Source organism: Eretmochelys imbricata, chromosome 11, assembly GCF_965152235.1.
Source record: "Eretmochelys imbricata isolate rEreImb1 chromosome 11, rEreImb1.hap1, whole genome shotgun sequence".
Lineage (NCBI taxonomy): Eukaryota > Metazoa > Chordata > Testudines > Cheloniidae > Eretmochelys > Eretmochelys imbricata.
In genome coordinates, this window is record NC_135582.1 from 31,401,277 (window position 1) to 31,428,083 (window position 26,807).

The 26,807-nt window shown below is 41.5% G+C and overlaps 1 protein-coding gene across 1 annotated transcript; it reads right to left on the reverse strand.

Moving 5' to 3' along the window:
* Positions 1-26,807, reverse strand: CYTIP (cytohesin 1 interacting protein). Its single transcript, XM_077830212.1, has 8 exons — positions 26,621-26,807; positions 21,803-21,852; positions 21,328-21,382; positions 13,974-14,076; positions 13,734-13,827; positions 11,043-11,112; positions 5,994-6,060; positions 1-5,250 (listed from the first exon to the last, which is right to left on the reverse strand). The coding sequence occupies exons 1-8, from the start codon at positions 26,789-26,791 to the stop codon at positions 4,781-4,783; spliced, it is 1,080 nt and encodes a 359-aa protein (XP_077686338.1). The 5' UTR covers positions 26,792-26,807; the 3' UTR covers positions 1-4,780.

A 26,807-nucleotide genomic window follows, 5' to 3' on the forward strand; every position in this document is an offset into this window, starting at 1 on the left:
TTTACTGTCTAGTCTATGTTCTTACACTACAAAGAGCTACAGTTTAGACTTTGAGGTTGCATTTGACTCAACACAAATAAAACGTCTGTTTATTGTCACAGGGCAGGGTTCCCTTATCTTGGATCCTTACTGCAAATAGTCCTCATACACACCAGTAGCAAGTTCAACACCAAGTGCTTTGTAAACATTTGTTCCCCACAGCATAAGACTTTTCCCCAGGTCTTTACCTAATACCAAGGCAAAGTGCAGGAGGGAGAGACAGATCTCACCTCTCTGAGATAATGGGCTCCTTTGCCCTGCCTTCCTCTCTCCCTCCTGTCTCTCTTTTAAACATCCTCACCTGACCAGCTGAATTCCCTAGCTGGTTGGTTAATAACTTAGTACTTAATATCTCGTCACTTTGGCTTATGAGGGGGTGCTTACCAAGTGCACACAGTCAGCCTTTAGCTACCCACATTATTTACAGTGCAAGGGTACAAATTTTCACCTTTAGGTCCAACAGGAAAGTCTGAGAACATCTGTTGCTTGTGGAGATGGTCTCAGACCAAAACCCTGGCTCCAAACACCCTCAAACCTTGGGGAGAAGGAGCTCTGATGAAGGTTGGGTTGCTCCATGTGGAACAACCTCTGAAGGACTTGAAATCCACAGTTGGATCTGAAATTTGTGGTTCTGGCCTAACTCTAGTTCGTCACTGCTGCTAAAATGCAGCACAGATTTCAGATCCATATGTTCTGTTAAACTGATCAAGCCCAAATTAAAAGATTGACTCAAGCCATTTTCATTGCTCTGATATATAACCACCAAGGATGCAGGTAAATCCCCTAAAGCATTCAGAGATCCACTGGGGAGAAGGGATTTAACTGCACAGGGTCATTTCTTCAAAGGGCCCCGATCCACGTATGTGCAAGTTATCTTATGCAAAACCCACCTTTGCACATATCAGTTGCATATTCACTACCTCCCAGTTTGCATGTACTTCAGCACAAATCAGAGGCCCTTTTCCTGCAACAATATTCTATGATTTTAATATAAAATGGTATTTATTACTTGAGAGTCAAATTTTAACACAGTTATGGAATTCCTGTTCCTAAATAGGGTGAGATCCTGGCCCTGTTGAAATCAATGTACTTCAGTAGAGCCAGGATTCCACCTACATGTACAGTAGACATGCTAAGAAAGAAAATATTTACTTCAATGCAGGATTTTCACTTAGGAACGTCCTATACTTAAAAGGTCTGATTTTCAGAGATGGCTTCTAACCTGGCAGGTGCAATTTTATATGCACAAACAACTCTGCCTGCATATTTGCACCTATACATTGGATTGTTAGATGTCTAGGTGCTACCATGTGCAATTGCAGTTATTTGCATGTGCAAGATGTGGGCCCAATTATTTGTATTTGCAAAATTGCACCTGAAAATTTGGGATCTAGGTTAAAGTGTCAGGTCCTATATGTTCTCAGAGTGGTATTATGGGCATGATTTTCAATCCAGCCTTCACTAGAGCATCACTGTGCCCACAGTCACACCTAAGCATCTAATTTTTCCCACAAGACCTCCTAGTGACATTGTGTCTAAAAATAACTGTGGGGAAAAACAAAACAAGAAAGCAATTTCTGAAAATACATGCGATGTATCTTAACTTTTTTCCTGTGATTTACTGTGTTGATTCAGAAATGGACTCCAGATGCAAAAATTAGATTGGATCAGGTGTGGGGTTATTTGAATCAAGGGGTTTGGTTTTGCTCAGGTTAAGGGCCAGTCAGGAAATTCAGAGCTCAGCTGGATCAAGGCTTGAACTCTGAACCACCAGAGACATGGGAGTGGGGTTGAATTTAAAACACATGTTCAATTTTTAACATAATAATAAACATTATGTTAAACTGAACAAACAAAAGAATGTGCTTCCTGTAATAAACAGAGCAATAAAGCTTCTCCCATGTTCATGTAATGTTTCCCTTCCCTCAACTTCACATGGAGAATTGCTGTATTACAATCTTTTTAATCCTCTTAGAAAAAAATATAAAAACTATCTGAAATGTTGGTTCACAGCTCTTGTTGGCCTAGCAAGAGTTGGGTGATGAAATCACCTTGGAAGATGTGCCTTTGAAACAAATTTATCAACTAAAGGAATATTGGGTACAATGGAGCATATTTCTTTGACTTTTTGTTTGTTTGTAGTGGCGAAAGTTGCTGGTTTGACTTTGATGTTTTAAACACAACTGAAATCTTGTTAGAGTAGAGTAATGTCTGAAGTATAAACTACCTCTTAATGCTCTTTTTTTGTCAGTTAAAACCAAGTCATGTAAAACAAAAGATATTCTTAAAGATAATTACATTAACACGTCTTCCATCTATGCTATGTTTTGAAAAGTTTTGCCCACAGTTTAGAGGACTTAATTTGTGCTTGATCTATTATAAGTGTTTTGCACATATAATACCTGATATACACAAAGTGTCTCCTTTCCTTCCCATTCTATATCCAAACTTATTAAATAATTTCCTATAATCAATCTTGGGTAAACTATCCCTTCCATCTTCACTCCATATGCTATAGAAATCTTTAATCCTAAAAAACCTAGATAATTGCTGACCCTTTTGTTCCAGCAGCAGTACACCAAAATACTATATAGAGAGTTGTATACAGGGTTCCATGAAGTCCTTAACAGTGCAAGCTTGTTTATGGGGTTTGAATCCCAAAAAGGCACTTCCCTGACACTGATTTGTAAAGAGTTTTCAAAGGTGAGACTGAAATCTTGCATTCCATTCAGAAACAAAACAAAATCCTATTGGTAACTGCAGGACGTCCCATGAGAATGGCATAGGAAGGGATGTACTTATTTCTATGGGGCCTTGAAGAAGGAGAATTCATTTGATGTACTATATTTAGGTCTTGTTCGCTGATCAATATTTTCTCAAGACTGCTGAAATTCTGATATGCTTCTTTGACTGCAATAATCTCAACTGGTGACAGTGAAGAAGCATAACCTTTACACTACTTGTTACTGAGCCTGACATATGCACAGTACAGGGAAATATGTTTTCAATAAGCCTGATCAGAATTTCAGAAACAAGTGACAGGAGTTAGAGACATGTCACTATAAGCAGGGATAACAGGCCCACCTGAGCTGTCATAGCAGGGTCTTGAAGTGGAAGATACACAAAAGCAGTCAGACTATATCACTAGTTTCCCAGAACCTTGTGCTGCCATTCCATTTTTTCTTTCCTTTCCATTTTCAATCAGTTCACCCTGGAAGACTCCTTCTCATTCCAAACCACTGAAATCTATTTCAAACCTTTTGTTGCCAAACTACTGCAGTGGATGTTACTTTGCTCTGTACACACCTGTCCAGTATTTCTTTGGTGTTCACCATTTCAATGATCTTTGTCATCACTGCTGCTAAGTACAAGGCCAATTCATGTTACCGAAGCTAATGTCAATCCGATACCAGCAGCACCAGAAAGCCCCTTCCTCTCTCTTTCTAGACTACCATGCAGGTGCAGATCAAATAACATACCTCAGCTGAATACCTCCCCCAAACATACTCAATCACAGTCCAATGAGTGTGGCTCTGCAATCTCTCATATTTCAGATACCCCCTCCTTTTTTTAAGCCAATAATCCTTTATGCTTTTCTCTGCCGTTTTTTTTCTTTTTTCTTTTCTGTTTTAATAAAGAAAACTGAAATGTTTTGACTCCCAAGTTCATTTATGTTCAATGGCCCCAGTTTGTCCCCCACCCAGATGAATGAAACACACACACACACACACGTTTTAAAAACTCAGTAACTCAGCTATTGTGGCCAGTCTAGTGTAAAAACAACAGACAATGGTACTGAATGAGCTGCCATAGTAGAAAAGCTTTGGTTTGTTAGCTGAGGAATCATGTAAGTTTGTGGGTGAACCTTAGAGTTCAAATTCCCTGTGATGGTAAAGACTTAGCATGACATATCAGTGATTTCAGCCATGAGGAGCAGACAAGTCTGATAAAGTGTGGGCCATAGGTCATGATGTGTGTTAAAATATAAATAGTATGAAGAGATAAGAAAAATTCCAACGATATCCTAGGAGTTACTGCTATGGTCCCTGCAGTGTCTGCATGCTGTCCTATGGGCGTGACTGACTGGAGAAACGTGGTCTCTAGCTTACTGACTGGAAATACAATTGCATTTAAATAAAAATCCCTAGTCTCTGCTACAGAAACTCAAGTATACCCTAGTCTGAGCCACAGCACAGGCAAAATATAAGGTTAACAAACATACAAGTAAATCCTTCAGACTTCTAGTTACTGCACTTCTTTTCACAGTTTTGTTCTTCTGTGGTGCGCACATTTGTATATGTGGGGCCTGATCCTGCTCACAATGGGACTTTTGCCAATGATTTCAGCAGCAGCAGGCCCTTTATTAAAGTTCTTTGAAGAATATAATATTTGGCTGGCTAACATAGGAAATAAATAGCTGTAACTCTCACACAGAGAGGACTACATTGGTAACACAAGGGTCGATGAGGAGGCACTGCAAAGCTTTTTCACATGCCAAAGTTAGTCCCTGAAAATCTGCTCTATACTAACAAAGCTGGGTCCACAGTGTGCTAGCTGCATTCAAGAAGAATGAAAAAAAAGCCAGCACTTTAACGAACGGCAATCCCATCGTAATGTTATGTTGGGGGGAAATGTGTGGCTGGGTGAGTCAGTATGAATTCCAGGCACCATGTGGTTTTACTGCTGAAGTTTCTGTCTATGGATACTAACACAGTCCTTGCTGAAGAAGATACTTAAGATGTCAGACCCGACTTTCTTCCTCTTCCACCGCTCGGTGAAGACCTGGAATGAATTTCAAAAGCTGCTTTCGGACACTTCCTCTCCTATTTTTCCGTGGGAGTGTTCCAAAAATATTTGAAAAACTGCCTCCCTCCCATGAGGGCGACATTGATCCACTGCTAGCCACACTAATGCTTCTGTTCCTCCTCAGTGAATATTTCCCTACTACAGTATCATTGTCCCTTGAAAAGAAGCAATCGTCATCTGTGCTTGACTGCCTGCTCAAAGTCTCATGAGCAGAATCCTCAAAAACACCGCTCTGGTAGCAGCTATCCTCACTGTCCACCGTCATTGAGCTCAGACGGCTTTTACAGCTGCTTTCGCTGGAGAATCGGGGTTTAATTGGGAAGGCAGGCCTTGGTGAAGCACAACTACCGAATAAATTGGACTCCAATTCCTGGGTGTCAAACAGAGAGTTGTCATTCACCTCCCCTAGAAAAGAGATAAAAAAGCAGCAGAATTATACAATGTAAATCACGTAAAGACTAGAGCACAGGAAATCTGTGTATCAAAGATAATCTACAACATCGCAATCTGAATTTCCCGAAGTGTCATTAGAGAGAGATGTTACTGGTAATTCACGCCTACATGTTTGGCTGATTGAAGAGATCTACACAAGGCACGTCAACGGTTTTATTTGGTCTCCCCTAGATTTCTCAGCCCTTCTCTGTTCTTCCTTACTGACCTGTCATCAGCTTTTTTCCAGCCAGGAAGATGGGGAAGACCCCCATGGATTTAGCATGCCAGTTTAGAACATTGATCTATCAAGTCCAGTGTCCTGTCTCAGGCAGTGGCCAATAACTGATACTTTAGAGGAAGGTGTATTAGCTATGTACCTATCACTTCCCCCTCAATAAACAGAATGAAGGCCTTTCCCTGGGTCAGTCAGTAAAGGAAGGGAGGAGAAAAGGGTGTAACCAATGCCAACTTCTGTTTTCTAGAATTCATACAGATTACCTTTTGTTCTGCGCCAGCCAAGGAGACAGACATCCCCATTCATTAATCCCTGAAACAGTTTTTCCACCCAGTACCCTCATTAACAGGGAAAAAGAAGCCAAATGAAAACCAGACCCAAGCAAACAGCTGCTTTCGACTGAGCACACAGAATTTCTGCAGAAGAAGCTGTGATGGTCATGAAACGTACTGTGGTTTCCTAACAGGAAATCAAAACTTACCATGCAGCAAGCGTTGTTCCTGTAATTGCAGAGATCGGTACTCCACCCATTTTTCCTGCATAGTTTGCTGTGAAGGGTAAATTATGAATGATGATTAGCACTAACTTTCACAATGTAAAGCTGGTTTAGAGAAATGGTGTATTCAGAAAAACTGCAGCTTAGTTCTAGGAAGCAGGTACTTTCAATAAAGCGTACATTCTCTTACCAGTCGTATTAACAGAGCTTGCTTGAAAATTAGTAAGTTTCTCCCAGAAACAAATTATTCTGTTAATTTTTGTTTGACTTTTGCTGATGCACCTAACACATGCTACTATGGAGTATTATCTGGGTTCTCTTATTACCCATAGATATGATAACTCTAGTTATTGGAAGCCAGGCTTATCTCTAACAAGAAGAGTATGCAAAAGTTCAGAGGCATGATACTATAATTACCTGCACCAACAACATTTGAATACTATCTGCACATCCCATAATAGAAGCAGATAGCATCTTTGAAGCAAAAGCCATAACTGTAGTGCAGTAACTATGTAATAATCACTGGCAAGGACAGTATCTAGTGAAACTCATTTGCCAAAAGAAAGGCTGGGAGAGAGATTATCTAGTTATTTGGAATAAGAAGATCTTCAGAATTTCCAGCATTGGTTGCTGTATTCAAACTGCCAGTCATGTCACTGTGAGGCCAGGGTCATGGGCTGTTGGGCCCTGTGGTCTGGATATTAAAAAATGCTCAGCTACCATTTAGTCACCAAGTTGAAGAACCAGATTTTTCAAAAAAGCTCAGCAAACCAGGAACCTAACGCTTTTCAAAATGTTGCCCTGTTAAGCGTCCAAGTGGGAACTGATCTCTTCTAGAAATCTGTCCCCAGTCATGGGTGCTGAGCTCTTGAAAACAAGGCACATGTGCTTCTGTTGCTTGTTCTGCCATGAGCAATGTCCTAAGTCATGGTTAGCAACAACACTTTCAGTCTGATGCCTACAAAGGCTGGTCTATCCTGAAGTTGCTCAACATGCTGGCTTCCTCCCTGCTGCATGCTTATCTAGACACATCTCAAATGCAGTTACATATTTTAATTAAAACAATAAAACCTGTACCATTTTGCTTTAAGGTGGATGCAATACGGCCATCTGCAATGATATAAATGAACCCAGTGCATCTATAAATAAGTAGCTAGGCACGCCGCTTCCTGGTTCACATATGCAGAAGCTTGATAGTGAATACAAATGCAAATTTTTGCTAATACCGCATGTGTGGAGACATTTGTGTGGACTGTTGTTTCAAGGGCAGTCACATTAGACTGCCTCCTCCCTTCTTCATTACTGGAGCTGAGTGGATAACTGATTTTTAGTTTGGTGGCTGAACCCAAAAAACCCCAAATAAAATTAGTTTCAGGTCAACACAAACAAACTGAAAAATTTCTTTCTTGCTGCAGTGAAAAACCATGAGGAAAAAAAAAAAGTTTAGAAGCTTGCTGCTAACATTTCCAACTAGCACTACTGAACTTTTGCAAATGGCAATTTTCAGAGGCCTATAATTTGGCTAAATTTGGGTGAATTCTCAAGAGGCAGCAAAAGACACCTTTGATTGATTGTTCAGAATATCCAATATTTTCCTTATTCTCACTATCGCTACATCAGAGTCCCAGCCATCCCCTAATTATTGTTTCTGGCACCTAACTGAAATTTGGGAGCACTTGGACTCTCAAAAAATTGTTATGCATCCATCTGTTGCTGCCAAAATGTTAGCTAGACTTCTCTTCAGTTTGTTGGCCCAAAAGTTTAGAACACCTCTCGCTGACAATGTGCTTATGTGTTCGGTCCCTGATTCTGTAAAAAGGTTATTTGTATCAATCTGGCAGGTTATGTCAAAAACCCAAACAATTCTTAAACTCTAAATGTGCTTATTCTGTTTACAGTATAGTTGTAGCCATGTTGGTCCCAAGATATGAGAGAGACAAGATGGGTGAGATAAAAGAGAATATCTTTTATTCCCTCACCCACTTTGTCTCTCTAATTCTGTTTATAATGACTCTTTATACTTGTAGTTACTTATCACATACGTGAGTAGAGTCTCATTTATAGAAGGCTTTTTGGGGACTGATCTTTTATAAACAAAAGTAGGTTTCTTACCATCGTAACCACACTAATAGGAAACCGGTGGGCCCAGGCCCACACTCTCACAATACTTCGATATATGACAACTATTTTGTGAGGTAGTGGTTTTGCACTTCTGGGAAACTAGTTGGTAAATTAACCCCCTTTTCGAAAACAGGGCATATGATTAGAGATGCAGCAATTTTGCTTTACCAGTGACTTAAGCTTAGAAATGCTGTGGTCTCTGCTGTGTGGCTCACAGGATGTTCAGAATGACCAGCCCTATTAGCACCATCATGGAGCATTACAATGTGGTCCGCACTGCAGCAAGGGGACTAGCCATTTTGGAAGCAGATAACTGCTTTAATTAAATTCTGAACGAGGGCTGAAAGATGGGGAATGGGGTTAGATTCTGAATCTGGAAGGGGAAAGGAGAGAAATGAATTTCATATTTTACAAATCCACTTAGCAGGGCTAGAGTTTGGCTGCTAAAACAGGTTGGGGATATTTTAAATCCATCACTGTAAAGTAGCTCTGTTCCACCTGCTGTTTGTCGAATCAAAATGTACATGGGTATATCACAAAGCAGAGTAACTTTATGATGTTTTTCTTAGGCTCAGATGCTTTTCAAAGCTTTTATCTGGGACGGGGGGGGGGGGGGGGAAGAGATCAATTGTCAGGCAGCTTATTCCAGCCTGTACAACTAACAGTAATGGAATCTGTAGCGGTACTAGTTACTGCCAACATAATAATCAACTACTGCAGTCTCATTAATCACAGCAATGAAATGTCTGGCTCCATGATTTGACTTAGTTCTAGTTCTTTCTGGACTAAGTGGTGGTGACTGCTTGCATACTTAGCTGATTTAATCAAAGTTGGGGTTGCCATTCCAATATTAGGGTCATTTGGAGGTCAAACTCAGGTGGTGGCCCCATGTGATGTAAGCAGCATGCTGGGCATGTATAGTTCCCCCACCTCCCTCTACCTTTCTAAATCTCCTAACACTGAGGAACAGGGCAGAACATGGTAGATTGCATAAAGGCAGCACTGTATATGAAGGAGCTTTGCCTCAGAGTCAGCCTTGCAAAGAACCACCTGGTAAATATTATTATTAGACTAGCTGCATTACATAACACCCAGAGGTCCCAAAGGAGAGTGAGAGACAGTCCCTGCCTTTATATTCTAAATGAAGACAAAGGAGAAACAGAAGCACAGAGATGTGCCCAAGGACACACAGCAGGCCAGTGGCAGAACAGGGAACAAAGCCAAGGTCTTCTGACTTTTAGTCCAGTACTCTATCCACTAGACCATCCTGCTCTGAGAATCCCAAAGAAAACCCAACTTTGCTGTAATTCATTGGGAGGTTAGGTGTATTTTTAATAGTTTTAAACAGGCGTTTTCTACTTACCACTTCTGGGACACTTTAAAAATTTAAATTCTTCACTAAAATTAATCTGTTTAAATTACAAAACATTTTAAAGGCCGAGTACTTTCCTTTTCCTTTCAGCGTCTCCACTGAAATCATTAGTTTCACTAGTGTAAGTGAGAGGTGAATCAGGCCCAGAATTGTTTAAAAGAAAAGAAAAACAGTAAAGAGGATGGGTCAGATTCTGCTCTCAACTACACGAACATCAACTCCAGCTACGCGGACACTAGTAAATAGTTTGACTACACCAGACAGGTATGTTAATTGGATCAACTTGATGTCTTAACGTGTACGCATAGGGTATGTCTACATTGCAATTAAAAACCTGCAGCTGGCCCGTGTCAGCTGACTCAGGCTTTCGGGGTGTGGGCTGTGGGGCTGTTTAATTGTGGTGTAGATGTTCGGACTCAAGCTGCAGCCTGAGCTCTGGGACCCTTCCACCTCACAGAGTTTTAGAGCCCAGGCTGCAGCCTGAACAAGAATGTCCACACTGCAGTTAAACAGCTGGAGGCCGACAAGTCCGCGTCAGCTGGCATGGGCCACTGCTCAGATCTGCCACGGCTCACTCAGTTGGAGTCAGATGTACGTACACACACACACGCTTAAGTTCAGCATGTGGTTTTGTTTTGTTTTTTGTGGTTTTTTTTTTTAAACTTTTTATGAATTCCATGGCATGGTACAAAACTGCTGGTGGTATTTGCTAAATACAAATCAAATTAAAAATCATACCAACTCTGTTAATAAAGAATGAATCAAGGTCTGTGTCATAATACCTCGTACTTGCCCATTACTGACACTCACATGGCAGAGATTATTATAGGTTTACAGAAGTAGAAGTAATTCTATCATCTAGATATTTTAGGTGCTTATATGGCTCTTATCACCATAGTATTTGAACACCTTACAAAAGCCTGTGATGTAAGGAAGTGCTACTATCCCCATTTTTAGGTAGGCACCTGAGACAGAGAGACTAAGTGACTTGCCCAAGGTACACAGGATGTCTGTGGCAAAGCAGAGTATTGAACCCCAGTTCCCCAAGTGGCAGGCTAGTGCCCTAACCACAATACAATCCTTCCTCTCAATCAGTCTTGAAATCATCATCCAGCAGCTTTGGGCTATCCTGAGTCAGCCAACGTTCCTTAATTCTACTCCTCGCACATACTATGTATGAACAATGTCCCAAGCTGGATAACCTTACGCAGATGATGAAATGAGGGCCTAGGGTATTTTGGGGTTCCCCTTGTGGAGAAGCATCCTCTTCACAAAGACGGCCAACACACCTGGTATCCTCGCTGGCAGTAGAATTTGTAAGGTCAAAGACATAGGAAATGAACTAGCCTCTCAGCACTTGAGGCAGGAGGGGCTGATGCATATTGGCAAGGCAATGCGAGATGTTGCATTTCCATTGCCTGTTCCTTCTTTGTCTGCAGATAAATAGATGACTTTGGTCTTCAGGAAATCAATCTGGCACTTTTTACGTGCAACATATTTACAAGAGACATACTGCACTTAAAAAACACATATTAAATTACCTTCAATAACTGCAGCTTGGTTTCAAGTTCCATTCTCCTAACAATCCTGGCTCCATTAACAGTCTCTAATCTATAAAGAACAATTGTTTTCATGACTGAAATGTACAATGACCATTTAAGCATGTATAGGTATTACATTACTACTATTAGGTAATGTTTATACTGCAGTAGCACACAGAGGAGTAGGCACAGTAAATACCCTAAAGAGTTCACAATCTAAAAGGCAAGTGGAATATGGAGGTCTGGGGAAAGGGATGCAGTTAGGATGTATTATCTCTCTTGAATCAGCTATTTTAAGGAGTGATGTATTTCCTGTGTTACAGAGGAATCAAGCCACTTGGAAATTTCCAAACACATGAGTGTGGAGAAGCAGGAGAGGGTGAAGAGAGAGTATTGGGCCAACTTCCAAAGAATGGTAAATATAAAAAAGGGGATCCTAGGGCCAATGGGGACAAGGAGGTAGGTGTCTGTCTTGACCAATTAGTGTTCCTATATGTTTTATGTCAACAAGCACCGAGAGAACTAATACTACTTACCATAAAGATCAAAAAGTGTGAGAGTGTGAGATGAGAAGGTCTTGTAATGGCCTGGGAATTCTTCCAATGTATCATTCTATAAGTGCCTGTGATAAACAGCTTTTTGCTGATCCACTGCAAAAACCTACTTACCTCATGCTCAATAGTGCTTGCAAGAGTAGGGTGACAAGATGTCTCCTTCTTAAAGGGACTGTCCCGTATTTAAGCCCTCCTGCAGGTGTCCTGACTTTTTCTTAAAAACAAATTGTCCCGTATTTTCTGCCTTCCCTCATCAGTACTGGCAGGTCCTGCTGCTGGCCTGATCCCTGCTTGCCAGTCACCCTCCCACCAGTGGTGAGTGGAGGGGTCCTGTGGCCAACAATAGGGGTGGGTGTGCAAGGCTGATGCGGGGGGTGAAGATTCAGTGTGTGGGACCAGCTATGCCCCTGGTGGTCTGTCAGTGCAGCCCACACTGCATGCTGGCTCTTGGCCAGCAGGGCCCTGCCCCCTGTTCCATTTCTGGCCAGCACTGCAGTGGCCGGCGAATGCGGGCAGGCACCAGGCAGCGCCTGGTTACATGTCACCTGTGCTGCCCACCCATTGGCCCTTTACATGCTCCCGCTCTCACTGTTCTCTCCCAGTTTTGCCCCTTCTCCCAACCCCGCTGCTACTCCATATCCTCCCAAGTGTCCCACTCCCAGCAATGTGCAGAGAACCAGCCACTGGTTGGAGCGCTCAGCTCACCAGCAGCCTGGCTGGCAATACGGTGACCAGATTTCCCAATTTTATAAGGACAGTCCTGATATTTGAGGCTTTGTCTTATATAGGTGCCTATTACCCCTTACCCCCTCCCGATTTTTCACACTTGCTGTCTGGTCACCCTAGCTGGCAGGCTCCTTCCTTCCCCCACTGCCTCTGGTTGGGCCAGCACCCCAGGAAAGTCCAAGACCCTCCTGCCCTGGGTCCTGCCCCCAGTGGGCATGAGGCTGCTCTGGCCCCTAGGCACCCTTCCCTGCTGACCCACATCTCTGGCCGGGCTCCGCGGCTGCTGAAGCCCCTGCAGTCAGGTTGGGCCCTGGTGCACAATGCATCCTTAGAGCTTAACCCCTTCCTGCCCACGCTATAGACGGGGGACAGGAGGTGGCTGGGTTATGTCAGTGGCCAGCAGCAGCCTGGAGGTGTGAGCTGCCTTTTGACACTGTGTGGGCAGGAAGGGACAAGCTACTTCCAGCCACTGGGGATGGAGGAGAGAAGAAGAGATGAACTCTGCAAAGACACAGGCCAGGTCGTCTCTTCCCCGTCCACTCCTCCTCCCCTGCTGCTGGAAGCAACTCCCGTCCCTTCCCTCCAGCACAGTGCCAAAAGGCTGCTGCTGGCCACATTCTGGTATGAATCCTGGCAGAAATCTGGGGAGAAGGGGCATGGGACCCTGAGCGTTCCGCCGCAACGTGTTGCCTCAGGAAAATGTGGTGCCAGGTACCAGGAGAGGCGGGTGTGTCCCGAGGGCCCAGCCAGGCAGGGAGGGCGGAGAGTGCCAGGCAAGGAGGGGAGGGTCAGTCGGTCACCTGTCCCCCACCGTATATGAGAGGTATATGGGAGTATGTGCACGTCACTCTCCCAGTGTGTGTGTGGGAGGGTAGGGATTTGTGTATCACCCCTCCCTGTATCAAACCTAAAGTCTTAAAGATAAGAAGATAAATAAAAAGACTCCAACTGCTTAGTATTTCTTTTTTTAACAGGAGCTCAGTCAACTTAATGTTAATTTGAACATTTTTACTGCATCATTCTGATTGACTGCCGCTGAACTCCCTTGAATACGAGTAATTTTACAAGGTGTCCAATATTCAGCATAGGGAAATATGGTCACCCTATGCTAGAGCAGGGTTCAGTTCTAATTTGGGCAATTACATTCTGCATATTTGATGTGCTATGGTAACTTTGCATGTCTTGTCCTAAACTGTCGTGTAGCGTGGCTCTACGATTTTGAACTTGCTATTGTGTTTTTGCCTACAGGCAGAACTGTGGATCTTATTTCATCAGCAGAATTTGATTTAATCCTTTTTGCCTTTGCATCAGAAACAGCAAACTGAGCATCAGGAAACAAGTAAACATTTCTTCTTAGGCTCATAGTGTGAGAAGGGATTAAACTAAAATGTTTGAAAAAACACTTAAATACCTTAAATAATTCCCTGAAGATTTTATCAAGTCCACCATTTGCTTGTGACTAAAACCTTCAGTGTTTACTCCATTGATATTGGCTAGAATATCACCTGGTAAATTTAAATAAAAGTAAAATGAACATCTCAGGTACACACCATTCTTTCCACAGTCTCTAAAAACAAAAACTAAATGACACAGAAATAAATAGGAAAAGAAACAAACAGAGCCACAAACCATAGAAAAACATGATAGTTACCTGTTTGCAGGCCAGAAAGATGGGCAGGACTTTCTTCTTCTATTTTGCAGACATAAGTGCATAGTTGCAGGGAACAAGCATTTTGGTGTTGTAATCTACGTGTCTATAAATATCAAATTGACAATGTTACCAATATTAAAACCTCAAAATCAATGTAAAAAGTTAAATATTGCCTTACAGCCCAATCAGTGTACAGTAAGCGTTCATCTTATTTTCAAAAGGAAAAGGAGGACTTGTGGTACCTTAGAGACTAACAAATTTATTTGAGCATAAGCTTTCGTGAGCTACAGCTCACTTCATCAGATGCAAGTGAGCTGTAGCTCACGAAAGCTTATGCTCAAATAAATTTGTTAGTCTCTAAGGTGCCACAAGTCCTCCTTTTCTTTTGTGAATACAGACTAACATGGCTGCTACTCTGAAACCTATCTTATTTTCAGTGTTTTCTTATTTTTTGTATTGCATATGTTTTATTACTTTTGTTATTATCGTAAATGAGAAGTCAAGAAGCCTGAGACAATGGGAATAGGATATTTCCTTCTTAGGAGAGAAATGAGTGGAAACAGAAGAACAATTAATAAATTATCCTTGTTCATTTTATTTACAATATGTACCGCTCCTACACAACATAGTTTTAAACCAAGATGGCTCTTAAACAGCAACAAGAAGAGTTTAGGCCTATTTACACGTTAACTGTAGACAAGAACAACTTTCTGGCCTACCTGGACATAGATTATTCTCTTGTTTACACTACAACAATCTACCATCTTGTAGGATCCAGTTATAACACGGTAGAGTCTGACATAGCCTGGGAACACGGTTTTAAAAATTTTGGGCCCATCTATGCTACCGTATTTCAAATGTTATTTTAACCATCAGGTAATATTAGATGGGACAAGAGACTATTATGAGATGACTGAGAAGTAAGGAAAATTGAACCTGCTCTTGTCCTAAGTCATTTTTTAAGCTGTAAAAGCTCTGAGTCCCAAGGCATAACGTTGTGTCCACACCTCCTCCAAGAAAAAAATAGCTGCCTCTTTTTTATTTTGAAATGAATATTCATTAAATAATGAGGAAAAAATCAAGCAAAATCCATCATCTGTGTCACATGTACTTCGAAAAATAGCCAGACAGATCATGTAACTGTAAATACCTAATCAAAATCTCTGTTATCTTGCAAAGACATAAGAAATAACCAATCCTGTTGGTTGCCTGGCAATATCAAAATTTAACTGCATCTTCCTACCACAAGTCAGGACTGTAGCTGTGCGAAACGTTAACAGTGAAACAACAACGACACTACCACTCACAATTACCATGTCCACTTCAGGGAAAAAATTGACTGTGAAATCCTTAACAAACCTCGCATCTACCATGATTTCTCCACCACCGAGAGGACAGCTAATCTAATCGCCAGAGAGTGATCAAACAGTAGACAAAGGGGACACCGTTGATGTGGGTGGTGGATATAATAAGGCCAGGGGAGGCTCTGCCATGGCTGCTGGATGTCCAGTTGTGGTGCTTTGGGGGGAAGTTTTTGCTTTATTATGCCCCATGCTGGTTCCAGGGCAGCTGAGGAGGTGGTATGTGCTATTCAGCTTCCTGGGTTCATCAGTAACCTCCCTGGACTGATAAACCCAGGAAGTTAAGTAGCAAATACCACCTCCTCAACCAGCCCAGAACCTGCATGGGGCACATGTAAAGCTTCTTCGGATGAAAGTGAGAGACTTTTCCCTGCAGCTGGGCCGGGTCTCCTCTGTGCAGGTGGAGGGGGCTTGGGGCACCTCCAGGCAGGTGGGAAGGGAGGAAGGCTCAGGTCTTTGACTGGCCCAGTATGCCTGAAGCCGAATGGGGTGAGTGCTCCGGCTTCTGGCCTGTGCGGGGATCCTTTAGCCAAGGGAGAGGGGGGAGAGGAGTGCTCGGGACTCCTCTGGGGGTGGTCTCATGGCCCCGGCCATAGGGGAGGGGCAGGGTACAGGCAAATGTTATTGAGGCCAACTGACAACTCTCTGACATCACCTACTATAAAGAACTCAAAGAAGACCCCACACCACAATTTACCCAGGATATCATAAAATCCTTCCCCAAACAATTCCAAGCGTAACTCTACAAACTCATTTCCCACAAACTAATCCTAAGGACCTCCTACATGCTTCCCAAGATACACAAACAAGGGAACACAGGCAGACTCATCCTCTCTGGCCACAGCACTCTTACTGAAGGAATATCGGGACTCATAGGAAACCATCTTCTAACCACTCACCACAAAGGGCACAACTGACTTCCTTCACAAACTCTGCAACATTAACAACCTCCCTCAGAACACCATCCTTGCCAACACGGATGTCACTTCCGTATACATCAACATGCCTCACAATGTCAGCATCATTGCCTGCCTCAAAATATTTACAAGATAATGGACTACCCTCAGCTATCCACCCCAAAGTCATCAGCAAACTCATCCATTTCATACCCACCCATAACAATTTTACATTCAACAACACACACTTTGTCCAAACCATGGGAACAGCCATGGGTACTAGAATGGTCCCCAGTATGCCAACCTCTTCATGGGCCACCTTGAAAAAGAATTTTTGGACAAACAAAGCACAAAACCAGTGATATACCTGATATTTTCATCTTTTGGACAGACTGTTTCAACTCCCTTATAGATTTCCACCACCCACCCACTAAACTCTCTCTGGAACACTCCCATACTAACATCAACTTTCTGGACCACAACCAGCTTCAACAATGGAATCCTACAGACAACCATATACAAGAAACCCACAGACCACCACACCTACCTTTGTAGATCCAGTAACCACCTCAAACACACCAAGAAATCTTATCTACAGCCAGGCACTCAGATACAACAAAGTATGCTCTGAGGAAACAGCCCAGGATATATACACCTTAACACACTTAAAACCATCTTCACCAAACAAGGACACTCCACCAGAGAAGTAGATCAATCAAGGAACAGGCCACCCAAATGTCCCAAGAGAATCTGCTTCAATACAGAAATAAAACCCTCTCTGACTGAATACCCCTAGTTGTCACCTGTCACCCTACGCTGGAACCCAACCGGGGTATCAAACAATTACAACCCATACACAATCGGGATCCCATCCTGAAAAAATACCCCATCAAACAGCCCCTCAACCTCTCCAAGCTCATCATCAGAAGCAATTTCCCTACAGACCTAGATACACCAACTCAAAGCGGCACCAGACCCCACCAGAACAGATGCAAAACCTGTAGACATATCTCCACAGCTGTGATGATCAACAGTCCCAACAACACAACTTTCAAGACCCATGGGTCCTACACATGCCTATCACAACAGGTGTTGTACCTCATTCAGTGCATTAAATGCACGAACAATAATGTGGGTTAAACCAGATAATCAATACACTCTCAAATGAGCTCACTCAGGAAAATGCTAAAACACCCCATCACCTGCGGGTTAACACTTTTCACAAAAGCGGCAAAGAGTCCTGTGGCATGCATGCATCCGACGAAGTGGGTATTCACCCACGAAAGCTCACGGTCCAATATGTCTGTTAGTCTATAAGGTGCCACAGGACACTCTGCTGCTTTTACAGATCCAGACTAACACGGCTACCCCCTTTTTGTCAGAAGTGTTAATGAGCCACTTTGTCTTGACTGGTCCCTTACAATATGTGCTAACTCCTTTTGCTAAACAATGTGTTCCACCTTGCATTTAGCTGTCACACTCAGACAGTGCTTAATTTGTAATGAAAGAGATACTGGGGCTCAAGCAATTAGGTACCAAGGCTTAAGCAATTTTTTACATTCACAACTGATGCAGCAAGCCCAGAGGTGCTGGGACTATGAACTGCCAAGTCTAGAGGTGCCTGGGCTCAGTCCTGGCAAGCCCTGGAACAAATTAAGCACTGCACTCTGTCTCAGAGTACCTTTCTCAGACCTGAAGAAGAGCTCTGTGTGGCTTGAAAGCGGTCTCTCTCGTCAATAGAAGTTGGTCAAATAAAATATATTACCTCACCCACCTTGTTTCTCTAATAGTGAAACTAAGACAGCCAAAACCCACTCAATTTTGAGTTTCGTTACAACCCTAAAATCCTCGGCAGATTCACAAATCTTTCTAATCACAACATGGATCAAATGATGAGCAAATTTGGCATGAGTTTCTAGCAAACCTGGGCTGATTTACTTATTCATGAAGAAACTATGCAACTCAGTGATTTCAACATTAGGCACAACTTAATGCTTTCAGCTAAACCCAATATTCCAATATTTCAGAATCACACCAGTATATGCCATTTAACATTTTCCTACCAGACTGAAAGTTTATACCAGCCTGAGTAGTAATATCTAGCTATTTAGGCCTCAAACTTGCACATACATGTATGTACATTAGTAACTTTTTAGGCACATGCATGGTCCCATTACAACAGTAGTGATTGCTGTCATCTGATTACAACAGACTGAGGCCATAAATGGGAAGTACTGGTAGAATCAGTCAAATGGGCAGAAACTTTCAAATGCACCCACTGTAATTCTCATAAACCACCTGCAAATGGTAGCATAGAGAGATTCATATAGTCCTATTCAGGGATGTCTAAACTCATACTATAATAATGAAATAATCACATCTACACAGTGTAAACCCTTCAGGCCAGATTGCTTTTTAAAAAGATGCTTAGGTGTTGCTCCAGTCAGCGTTGCAAAGCCTAAGGGTATGTCCACACTGTAGCTAGAGATGCAATTTCCAGTTCAGGCAGAAAAAACACATGCTATCTCTAATCAAGCTACCGCACTAAAAGCGTAGCGGCGGTGGCAAGACAGACAAGCCACCCTGAGCACAATCCCATCTGAAACCCTGGGTATGTACTCGAGGCAGCTAGTCTATCCTGTGGCTCATGCTTCTACAGCTACATGTTTATTTTTAGCATGCTAGTTTAATCAGAGCTAGTTCTAGCATGGGTGTGTCTACCTGAGCTGGAAGTTACTCCTCCAGCTCAGACATGGCCTAGCTGGCATAGAAGCAGGAGTGCTGGGACAGTGGAGCCAGGGGGTCATGGCCCCATCACTTTTAAAAAGCCCTCCCACTTTTTACTGGCTGTAAAGGAGAGCCAAAGGGGGAGGGGGCCGAGACGAGTGAGCATGGGGTGAGGCCTCAGGGGAAAGGGGCAGCATGGGAGAAGTCCATGCTGAGGAGCCTAAGTCTCATGTGCAGAAGCGATTCGGGCTTTTAGGAGCCTACGTCTTATTGAAAGTCAATGGGATTTAGGCTTCCTAAGAGCCTAAAAACAATTGTGAAAATGGGACTTAGGTAGTGCAATGGCAAGTGGAGTTAACACCTAAATACCGTCAAAATCTGGAGCTAAGTCAACCTATTTCAATACCAAACAGATACTGGCTTTTTATAGACCAGGCTATCAAGTGAGAGGCTCACAGACAATGTACACTCAGGAGGAAGATATGCCAAGAATAATTATTTTTAATCTGAATGCCACAAATAATGAAAATCTGCCCTCTCAATTCATACAAAAGCACAGTAATTGACTCAATTATCTTCCCTTCTAAAAGCTCTCCACTATTCCTGACCCAAATACTTACACACTCATTAGTCACAGAACTAAATCAGAAGAAGTTATGTGTCTCCTAATACACTAATTTGGCTGAAAATGTTATTTATTCTCTGTGCATAAATTTGAGAAATGTTTCAAAGATGCACAACAACAGCACTGTAAATAAATGTGTGGTTTCATTCCTATGTATTGCAAGTGGGGAATCAGATCCTTATGTCCTCAAATAAGCCTAAAAACCTGATGTTTCCTTGAGAACATTTCTAAATGTATTATTTATATACTCTGCTAAATATCTATCTTATTTATCTCACATTGTTAACATCAGTGATTTATTTTAAAGCTACAACCAAGCCACCCAGAGTAATTATGCAAAATAATAAATGGACACAGATAAAGACTACCAGTATATAAACAAATAAATACTGTACAAATGTGTGTCTGTACAGATTAGAAATACAGTATGAGGAGGTGTTCTATAATACTTGTATTAGACAACTGTCCTGAAAATTGCATCAGTTTTGTTTTTCTAGTGATCAAGGTCAAAGTATTAAAGTAGTCAGCTGAAAGAGGAATAGCAAAGATTTATATCTCCCAAAATATATAAGAAATCTGCAAAGGCCTGCCCCTGTAATCCTAGAGTAAAGGTTACAGGATCAAGCTCTTGACTTATTATGAACCATAAGTAATTTTATTTTTATTATTTGATGTGTTAATATTAACTCTTGTATGTGTCTCTCTCTCCCTCTATACATAAATACAGAGAGAAAGAAAGATACACACATGCATACATTGCAAATCTATATATACACAGAGTTACTTTTCATGCAATTTACTTAAAAATAAAATAGTTGAACTTAGTAAGTTCATTATTATTTAAAAATTTCTTAATGTATTTCCTCTGTGCACTTACTTCCAAAAATATATCTACTTAAAGTTTAAAAAGATTTTTAAAAGATAGTACAGTGTTTTCAGAAGAGAGCATGTGTGTGTTATTTTCCCATAATGGACTCAAATATTTATATTCTATACTTGTTCTTTATCCCTTCCAAGTTTGCATTGGGCTCTGTATAAAGGACTTTTTGCTTTTCCCCCTCAATGTCCATGAGGAAATCCCATACCAGTTAGATACACTACACACATTGAAGCGATCCCTGAGTTGGGTAACATAAGTGTCAAGAATACTTGTATAGCAGCGTTAATCTAAAGCACTTTAAAACCATTAATTCTCACAACATCTCTATGAGGCAGGTAAGTGCCATAGTTACCCATTTTTCAGATGGGTAAACTTAAGCCAGCATAAATTATATGACTTGTCTAAAGTTACTCAAGAAGTTAATCACAGGGGTGTGAATTGATATCAGGAGTCCGAATTGATATCAGGAGTCCTCTTGCTTTCTAGCCCTCTGTTCTAATCAGCTGACAACACCCCCTGTTTTTGGCAACAAGAAGCTTATTGTGGATTCAGAAGGAGGATTAAAACAACTATGTCATGGAATAGGAAGAGCCAGGGAAGTTGAGGGTGTCTGGATCTAGAGTTTTGTTTTGGCCCATAATAAAGATAGGGCCACCTGCAAATTTTGGATCTGGATTCAGATCTGAATCTCTCTGAAGTTCAGGTGTAGTGGCTGGTGATCATAGGGTTTGGTCTGTGTCCTTCTATATTTGTAAACCCTTTGAAGTCCATCACATTCCAGGTCCATCACTTCAATTCATCATGAACACAGACCTATCATAGTCAGTGAATTAGATAATCTATATTCACAGTGCTGAAGTCTCACCTCAATTTCAAATCCAAATGTTTCATTATCTTCTTTGACAATAGCAAGAAGGCGTCTGTAAGAAAAATACATAAATCTGCACATAAAGTACACAGCACCCTATTTGGGGGGGTTATTTATTACTAAGAAATGCAAAATGCCGCTATTTATCCAACTGTGACATATCAACCCCATCAACAGTCTGGATTCATGGCATGCACATTTACAGACAGTCATACATCTTAGGAGCCCTTCCTCTCAAAATTCAAATTACTTTTTAAACCCACCTGCTCTACACTGCTCACTAGCTACTGTGTACGAAAGAACCACCATTCTCTGCCTGGTATCTGTGCTGTACCTACTCTTGCTGTTAGATTGTAAGCTCTTCAGGGAATGATTTTTATTTCATTTTCTGTTTTATCTTTTTACTATCCATACATCTACAGCACAATATAAAATCAGAGCAAGTATCACAGTAAAAAGCAAATCTCTTTACCTTTGTGGCCCAGAAGAGTCACCTAAGGAACTTGATCTGGTTAAAGCAAGCTGGAAACAGAAATAAAGTTTGCCATTGTTAATAGGTCCATACATTTAACTTTACATATAAAATGAATAAAATCAACAAGTTAATAGAAAAGTACACCACAGAGAAAATTCCTTGAACCTTTGTGTGTTAGTGAATGTCTATTCCCAAGAGAATTATTTTGGCAAAGTTGCTATCACATGAGCATTGTGTGAAAAACCTGGTGCGTGGCGAGGGGGGACGGGGACAGAAGAAAGTGACACCTGGTAGAGTGTTTGCGCCACTTTTCAAGTGTACATAACTGATGAAGATACTCTCTCGCTGACTCAGCAAGGTGCAAATTATACCTCCACTCATACCAGCCTGGCACTCTGTACCCTCCGGGAGAACAGAAGGTGTTACTGCTGTCTAACCTCCCTTGGTGTTCCCCCTGGTGTAGGAGCAGGTGCAGAGTGCTTAGGGGATGTGCTGAATCAGGGCATCTCACATCCACTCTCTCCAGCCATTCCTGGCCACTTGGGGATAGCATTGGCTGCATGCAGGTTCCTCAGTAGAGGAGAGAGTTTGTAGCCACTTTGCACTACTGCAACCTCTCCCCAGCAGTCTTCATTTTGCGGGTGCTGTACCTTAGGTAATGCCTAAAAGAAACAATATAAGCCTCAGATGAATCTAGTCCTAAAACTATATTGGGTAAGGGAAGACCAGAAAGGGGTATGATAGAGAGGTCCCGTTCAAGGCCTTGGTACCACCATCCTATGGTTGGCACTTGGGTGGTCTGTTCGGCATGCATGAATTCAACAGCAAGGTTCTGTATTCTCCATAAATCTGTTATAAACAAAATCCCTCTGATCTTCCATACCATTCCCAGTCTCTGTGTCATTTCCAAATGGAATGATGAGGGAAGAGACATGTCTCTGGGATGTTTGGTAGACTGCATAGTGCTGTATCAGTCAATAACAAAGGCACTTCTGATGCCACAGTAATAAATACACAGTGGCAAGTGGGAGCGGGTTAGACAGAAGAGATTTCATTTTGTTAAGCCGCCTCCAGGTCCATAGTGATGGAGCTGAATGACAGAAAGGTAAACTAAACAAACTGGATTTAATTTGAAATAAAAGTTTTAATTAAACAGTAAATCTGGTCAACCTGATGAAAATGACAACTGTAGAACACCAGTTTTAGAAGCTAAATATAAGATTGTAAACCAATTTGCATTCCTCTTCAAATCCATCTTTTTAAAGCTGGCTGGCTAATTCTAATTAACAACTGTCAGTATATACACCTGTCTGCTTTCTAGGGCTGACTTACCATTTCATGTGCAACACTCAGTGGTTTTACAGGTCAATCATCATACATTGTTTCAGTATTGTTATGATACAGAAAGTCACCGGTAGGAGCAACATTTCCAAATGGGTGTGAAAGTCACTTAGTATGATCTTTCCAGACCCTCTGATACAAAGTGGAAATACTGCACACTTTCTGAATCTACCATGTGAAAACATTTTGCACCTGATATACCATTCTGTGACTCCAGTGTTATGCCACTGTAAAATCTGCAATAGTCCTCCACTGGAAAACTGCAGTGAATCAAGCCTTATTTAAAAAAAACTCTCCAATATCTGTATGGCCAAATGTCAGGCATGATCCTGCTGCTAATAGGATAAAGATGAAACCCATTGATACATTGCATTACCACTGGCCAATACAAGAATGAGGTAACTCACAGCACACTTTTGTACTGGGAATGGCCACCTAGGACCTTTGTGATCCACTTTCAAAAGCTCGGGAACAGGTGCTCTAAAAACCAAAGCCCTGGAGGGGTATGTAACTTGGTTAAGCGAAGGCTGTAAACATAATGGAAGGGGTTGTTTAGGGTAATGCAAGTGGTTGTAATTAAAAGTAATGGGGTGAGACTATGAAGAGGGAAAACTGAAGCTGAATAATAAGAAAATCTTTTTGAGAGTGAGACTGGTTGACTGTGGATTCCACCCCGTAATTGAAGTGCTGCGAATTTAATTTCTTGGAACATTTTAAACTGGAAAGGACAATAGACTATACTCTGTAGGGGGAAACCCTGCACTGGTCGAATAGCTGAAGTGTTTCCTATGGTTCTAGAACCTAAGAAAGAATGCCTTGTGACGGTATTTTGTGGAACTTTCAGATAGAAGACACTTAATGTTCACTGATATTGTGGAAGCTTTACTGCTGTGCACTATGGAAAATGTACAGCCTGATCGAAGTCTGAGCTGTGCAGGTCTGAACCCTGCTCTTTGTAATCAGGCACAGCCTAAGCCTACGCATGGCTGGAATCTATGGGCCCCAGACATGCTACCTTACCTCTAGGGGGCTGTAGGTGTATCACAAATGAATAATTTGGAGTGATGTTGGGAGGGAGGTAGTTCTAATTAGAGTTAATATTTTTATCGTGCTAACAGTGTATGTTAATAGCACAAATACTTTTTACACCTCTCTGGCACCTTCCAGTAGAGAACTTGAACGCATTTTACAAACTTTAATACTTAACTGCCCATGAAAAGAAGAAGAGCTCAACAGTGTGTCTCTCTCACCAATACAAGTTGGTCCGTAAAAGTTATTACCTCACCCACCATATCTCGCTCCATGAGAAATTCAAGTAGAATGATCCCTGTTTTACAAACCGGGAAACTGAGGCAAAGAATTAATTGACCAAGATCACACAAGAACCAGCTGAACCTGCAGTAGGACTCAAATCTTTTTGACTCCCACTCTTGTGCCTTTACCACAAAGCCACTCTTATCTCTGCCAGCATTCATCTATGAGTAGCCAAATGGGCCTGTTACTTTCTCCACTGACACCAACGAGAAATAAGATACAGCAAGAGAACAGACCACCTGGGTTGGGATTCAGAAGCACTCAGGTTTGGTCTAACTCTGCTCCGATTGAAGTCAAATTTCCATCGTCTTCAACTGGAGGAGAGTTAGGCCAATGCAGAGCACTTTTGAAAACCCCACATTAGGAGTATTGCATCCACACAGCGGTACTTCCGGGAGTGCTGTGATACCAAAGGAAATGCTGATTTGCTAATGCTAATTCCAGCATTTCTAAAAGCAGATCTAAGTTTCACCGGGCATTATTGGGGTGATTATTCCTGTAACGATGAGCGGTGTCACACAGACCCTCCATACCTGCTCACACATGAGGATTACTCTTATCTCTATGCATGGTGGAATCCAACAACATACACACATTCACGATGCCAGAAAACCATAACTTGATATTTCAGGCAAATAGAAAAGTATTTAAGAAATCAGGAAGGATTCTGAAAAGGGCTAACATTAATTTTAAGCAAAGATTCTTGCCAAATGTAGATTAAAAATGAGGAACTACTGGCCTGTATCACAAAAATGTCTATGGACTGCAAGTTAATGTAATAAAACATATGATACACACTTCAGAGGGATAAAACTGTGCCCCATTGTAAAACAACCATCTCTGTACCACTCTTATTTCAGAAAGATGTATTTGTTTTTGGGGAAGAGTATTAGATGTACTTATAGCAAACTGTAGGCTGTTTGTGAGAGTTAAATATGCACATAACTTTAAACTGATCTACTTCTCTAAAGTGTCCATCAGATATGTAATTCTTTGCAGAGGGTGGTTCTCAGAGCAAATACATGTGTTGTAATTTATTTTTAACAAACATGGTCATGTCACAACCATTACCGTAGATTCTCTCTCTAAATCAGGCATGATTGCCATAGAAAACCGTGCCTATCACAAGCACTTGTAACTGAACAAAGAATCAACAACAGTATTCCACAGAAATACATTAATCTGTCTAATTCTGGCTCTGCTTTATCTTCTCCAGGACTGTACAAAGAGAAGGATTAAGTGCACTTATATTGTTATACAAAGTGAATGCGTAAGTGCACAATCAGTTTGTACAAATTCTTTGATAATTTGTGTTAATATGTCTTATGTACTTTCAATTTAGACTGCTTTACATTAGATTGTTAGATAGATCCTATAAGTGCTTATTTGCCAATTCACAGCATTAGCAAGAACAGAAACGGGCTTTCTTAAAAGCCAATTGCAAACAGAAATCTGTCATGCTCTGAAAGAAAAAGAAAGAAAAACAAAGAATATTGTATTGAGAAACAATTCAAATCAGAATCACTTCTAGCAAAATACTTCAAACCAGATGGACACAACTAATGAGAGGTGCATTCAGTCATAGATGGGGAAGGCAGTTCATGAGGGAACCAAAAGCCCAAACAAGCCATTATACCAGAGCAGAGTAAATTAAATGATCAGAAACACCCAGAAATCAAGAGAGTCTTCTCAACACAGCTGTAAACAGAACAAACCCTAATGCAGCACAGCTAGTGACTTAGAAGTTAGTGACTTCATGCATCCGATGAAGTGAGCTGTAGCTCACGAAAGCTTGTGCTCAGATAAATTGGTTAGCCTCTAAGGTGCCACAAGTACTCCTTTTCTTTAGCTGAAAAAGAACTTTATGTTCCGAGTTGCCCTAAAAACTTGCCATATTAGTGTTTTGTTTTAAAGGTTTTATAATCACAATCCAAGAAAACATGCCGGGCCAAATTCCCCCTGGTGTAATTCCACTGACTGTATTAAAGTTAAATCAAGGTTGAATGTGGCCTGCTACATTCTACAACAACCATTAAAAATCACATGTTGATAACCTTGTAGCATACATTTAGAAATTAAAAAAAAAAAAAAAACACAGAAAAACAATGATCTGTCCTGCAAAAATCGGACCTTCCACAATGTCAAAAACTGAAAACGTACCTGTTTGCGTCCTCTGGGTAATGTCCCCACTGTGTTTGCCAGACTCTGAACTCTTCTATTATCCATCTGGGGACTGCACATTGGATCCAAGTAAGGTGTGTAACTTGGACTAACACAGTAGCCCACAAAATTGGCATTGTGGTTTTGCTGAATGAGCTTTCTTAAGGACATGTTGGATGAAGGGCAC

What these genes read in the sequence shown, in the direction of transcription:
- CYTIP (XM_077830212.1), bottom strand. Translation starts at nt 26,791, where the DNA reads ATGTCCTTAAGAAAGCTCATTCAGCAAAACCACAATGCCAATTTTGTG. An exon ending in TCTTCAGGGAATTATTTAAG is followed by an intron (nt 11,113 to 13,733) that starts GTATTTAAGTGT and finishes TGTTCTTTATAG; the next exon opens with ATTAGAGACTGTTAATGGAG. An exon ending in CCAAGCTGCAGTTATTGAAG is followed by an intron (nt 6,061 to 11,042) that starts GTAATTTAATAT and finishes TACCCTTCACAG; the next exon opens with CAAACTATGCAGGAAAAATG.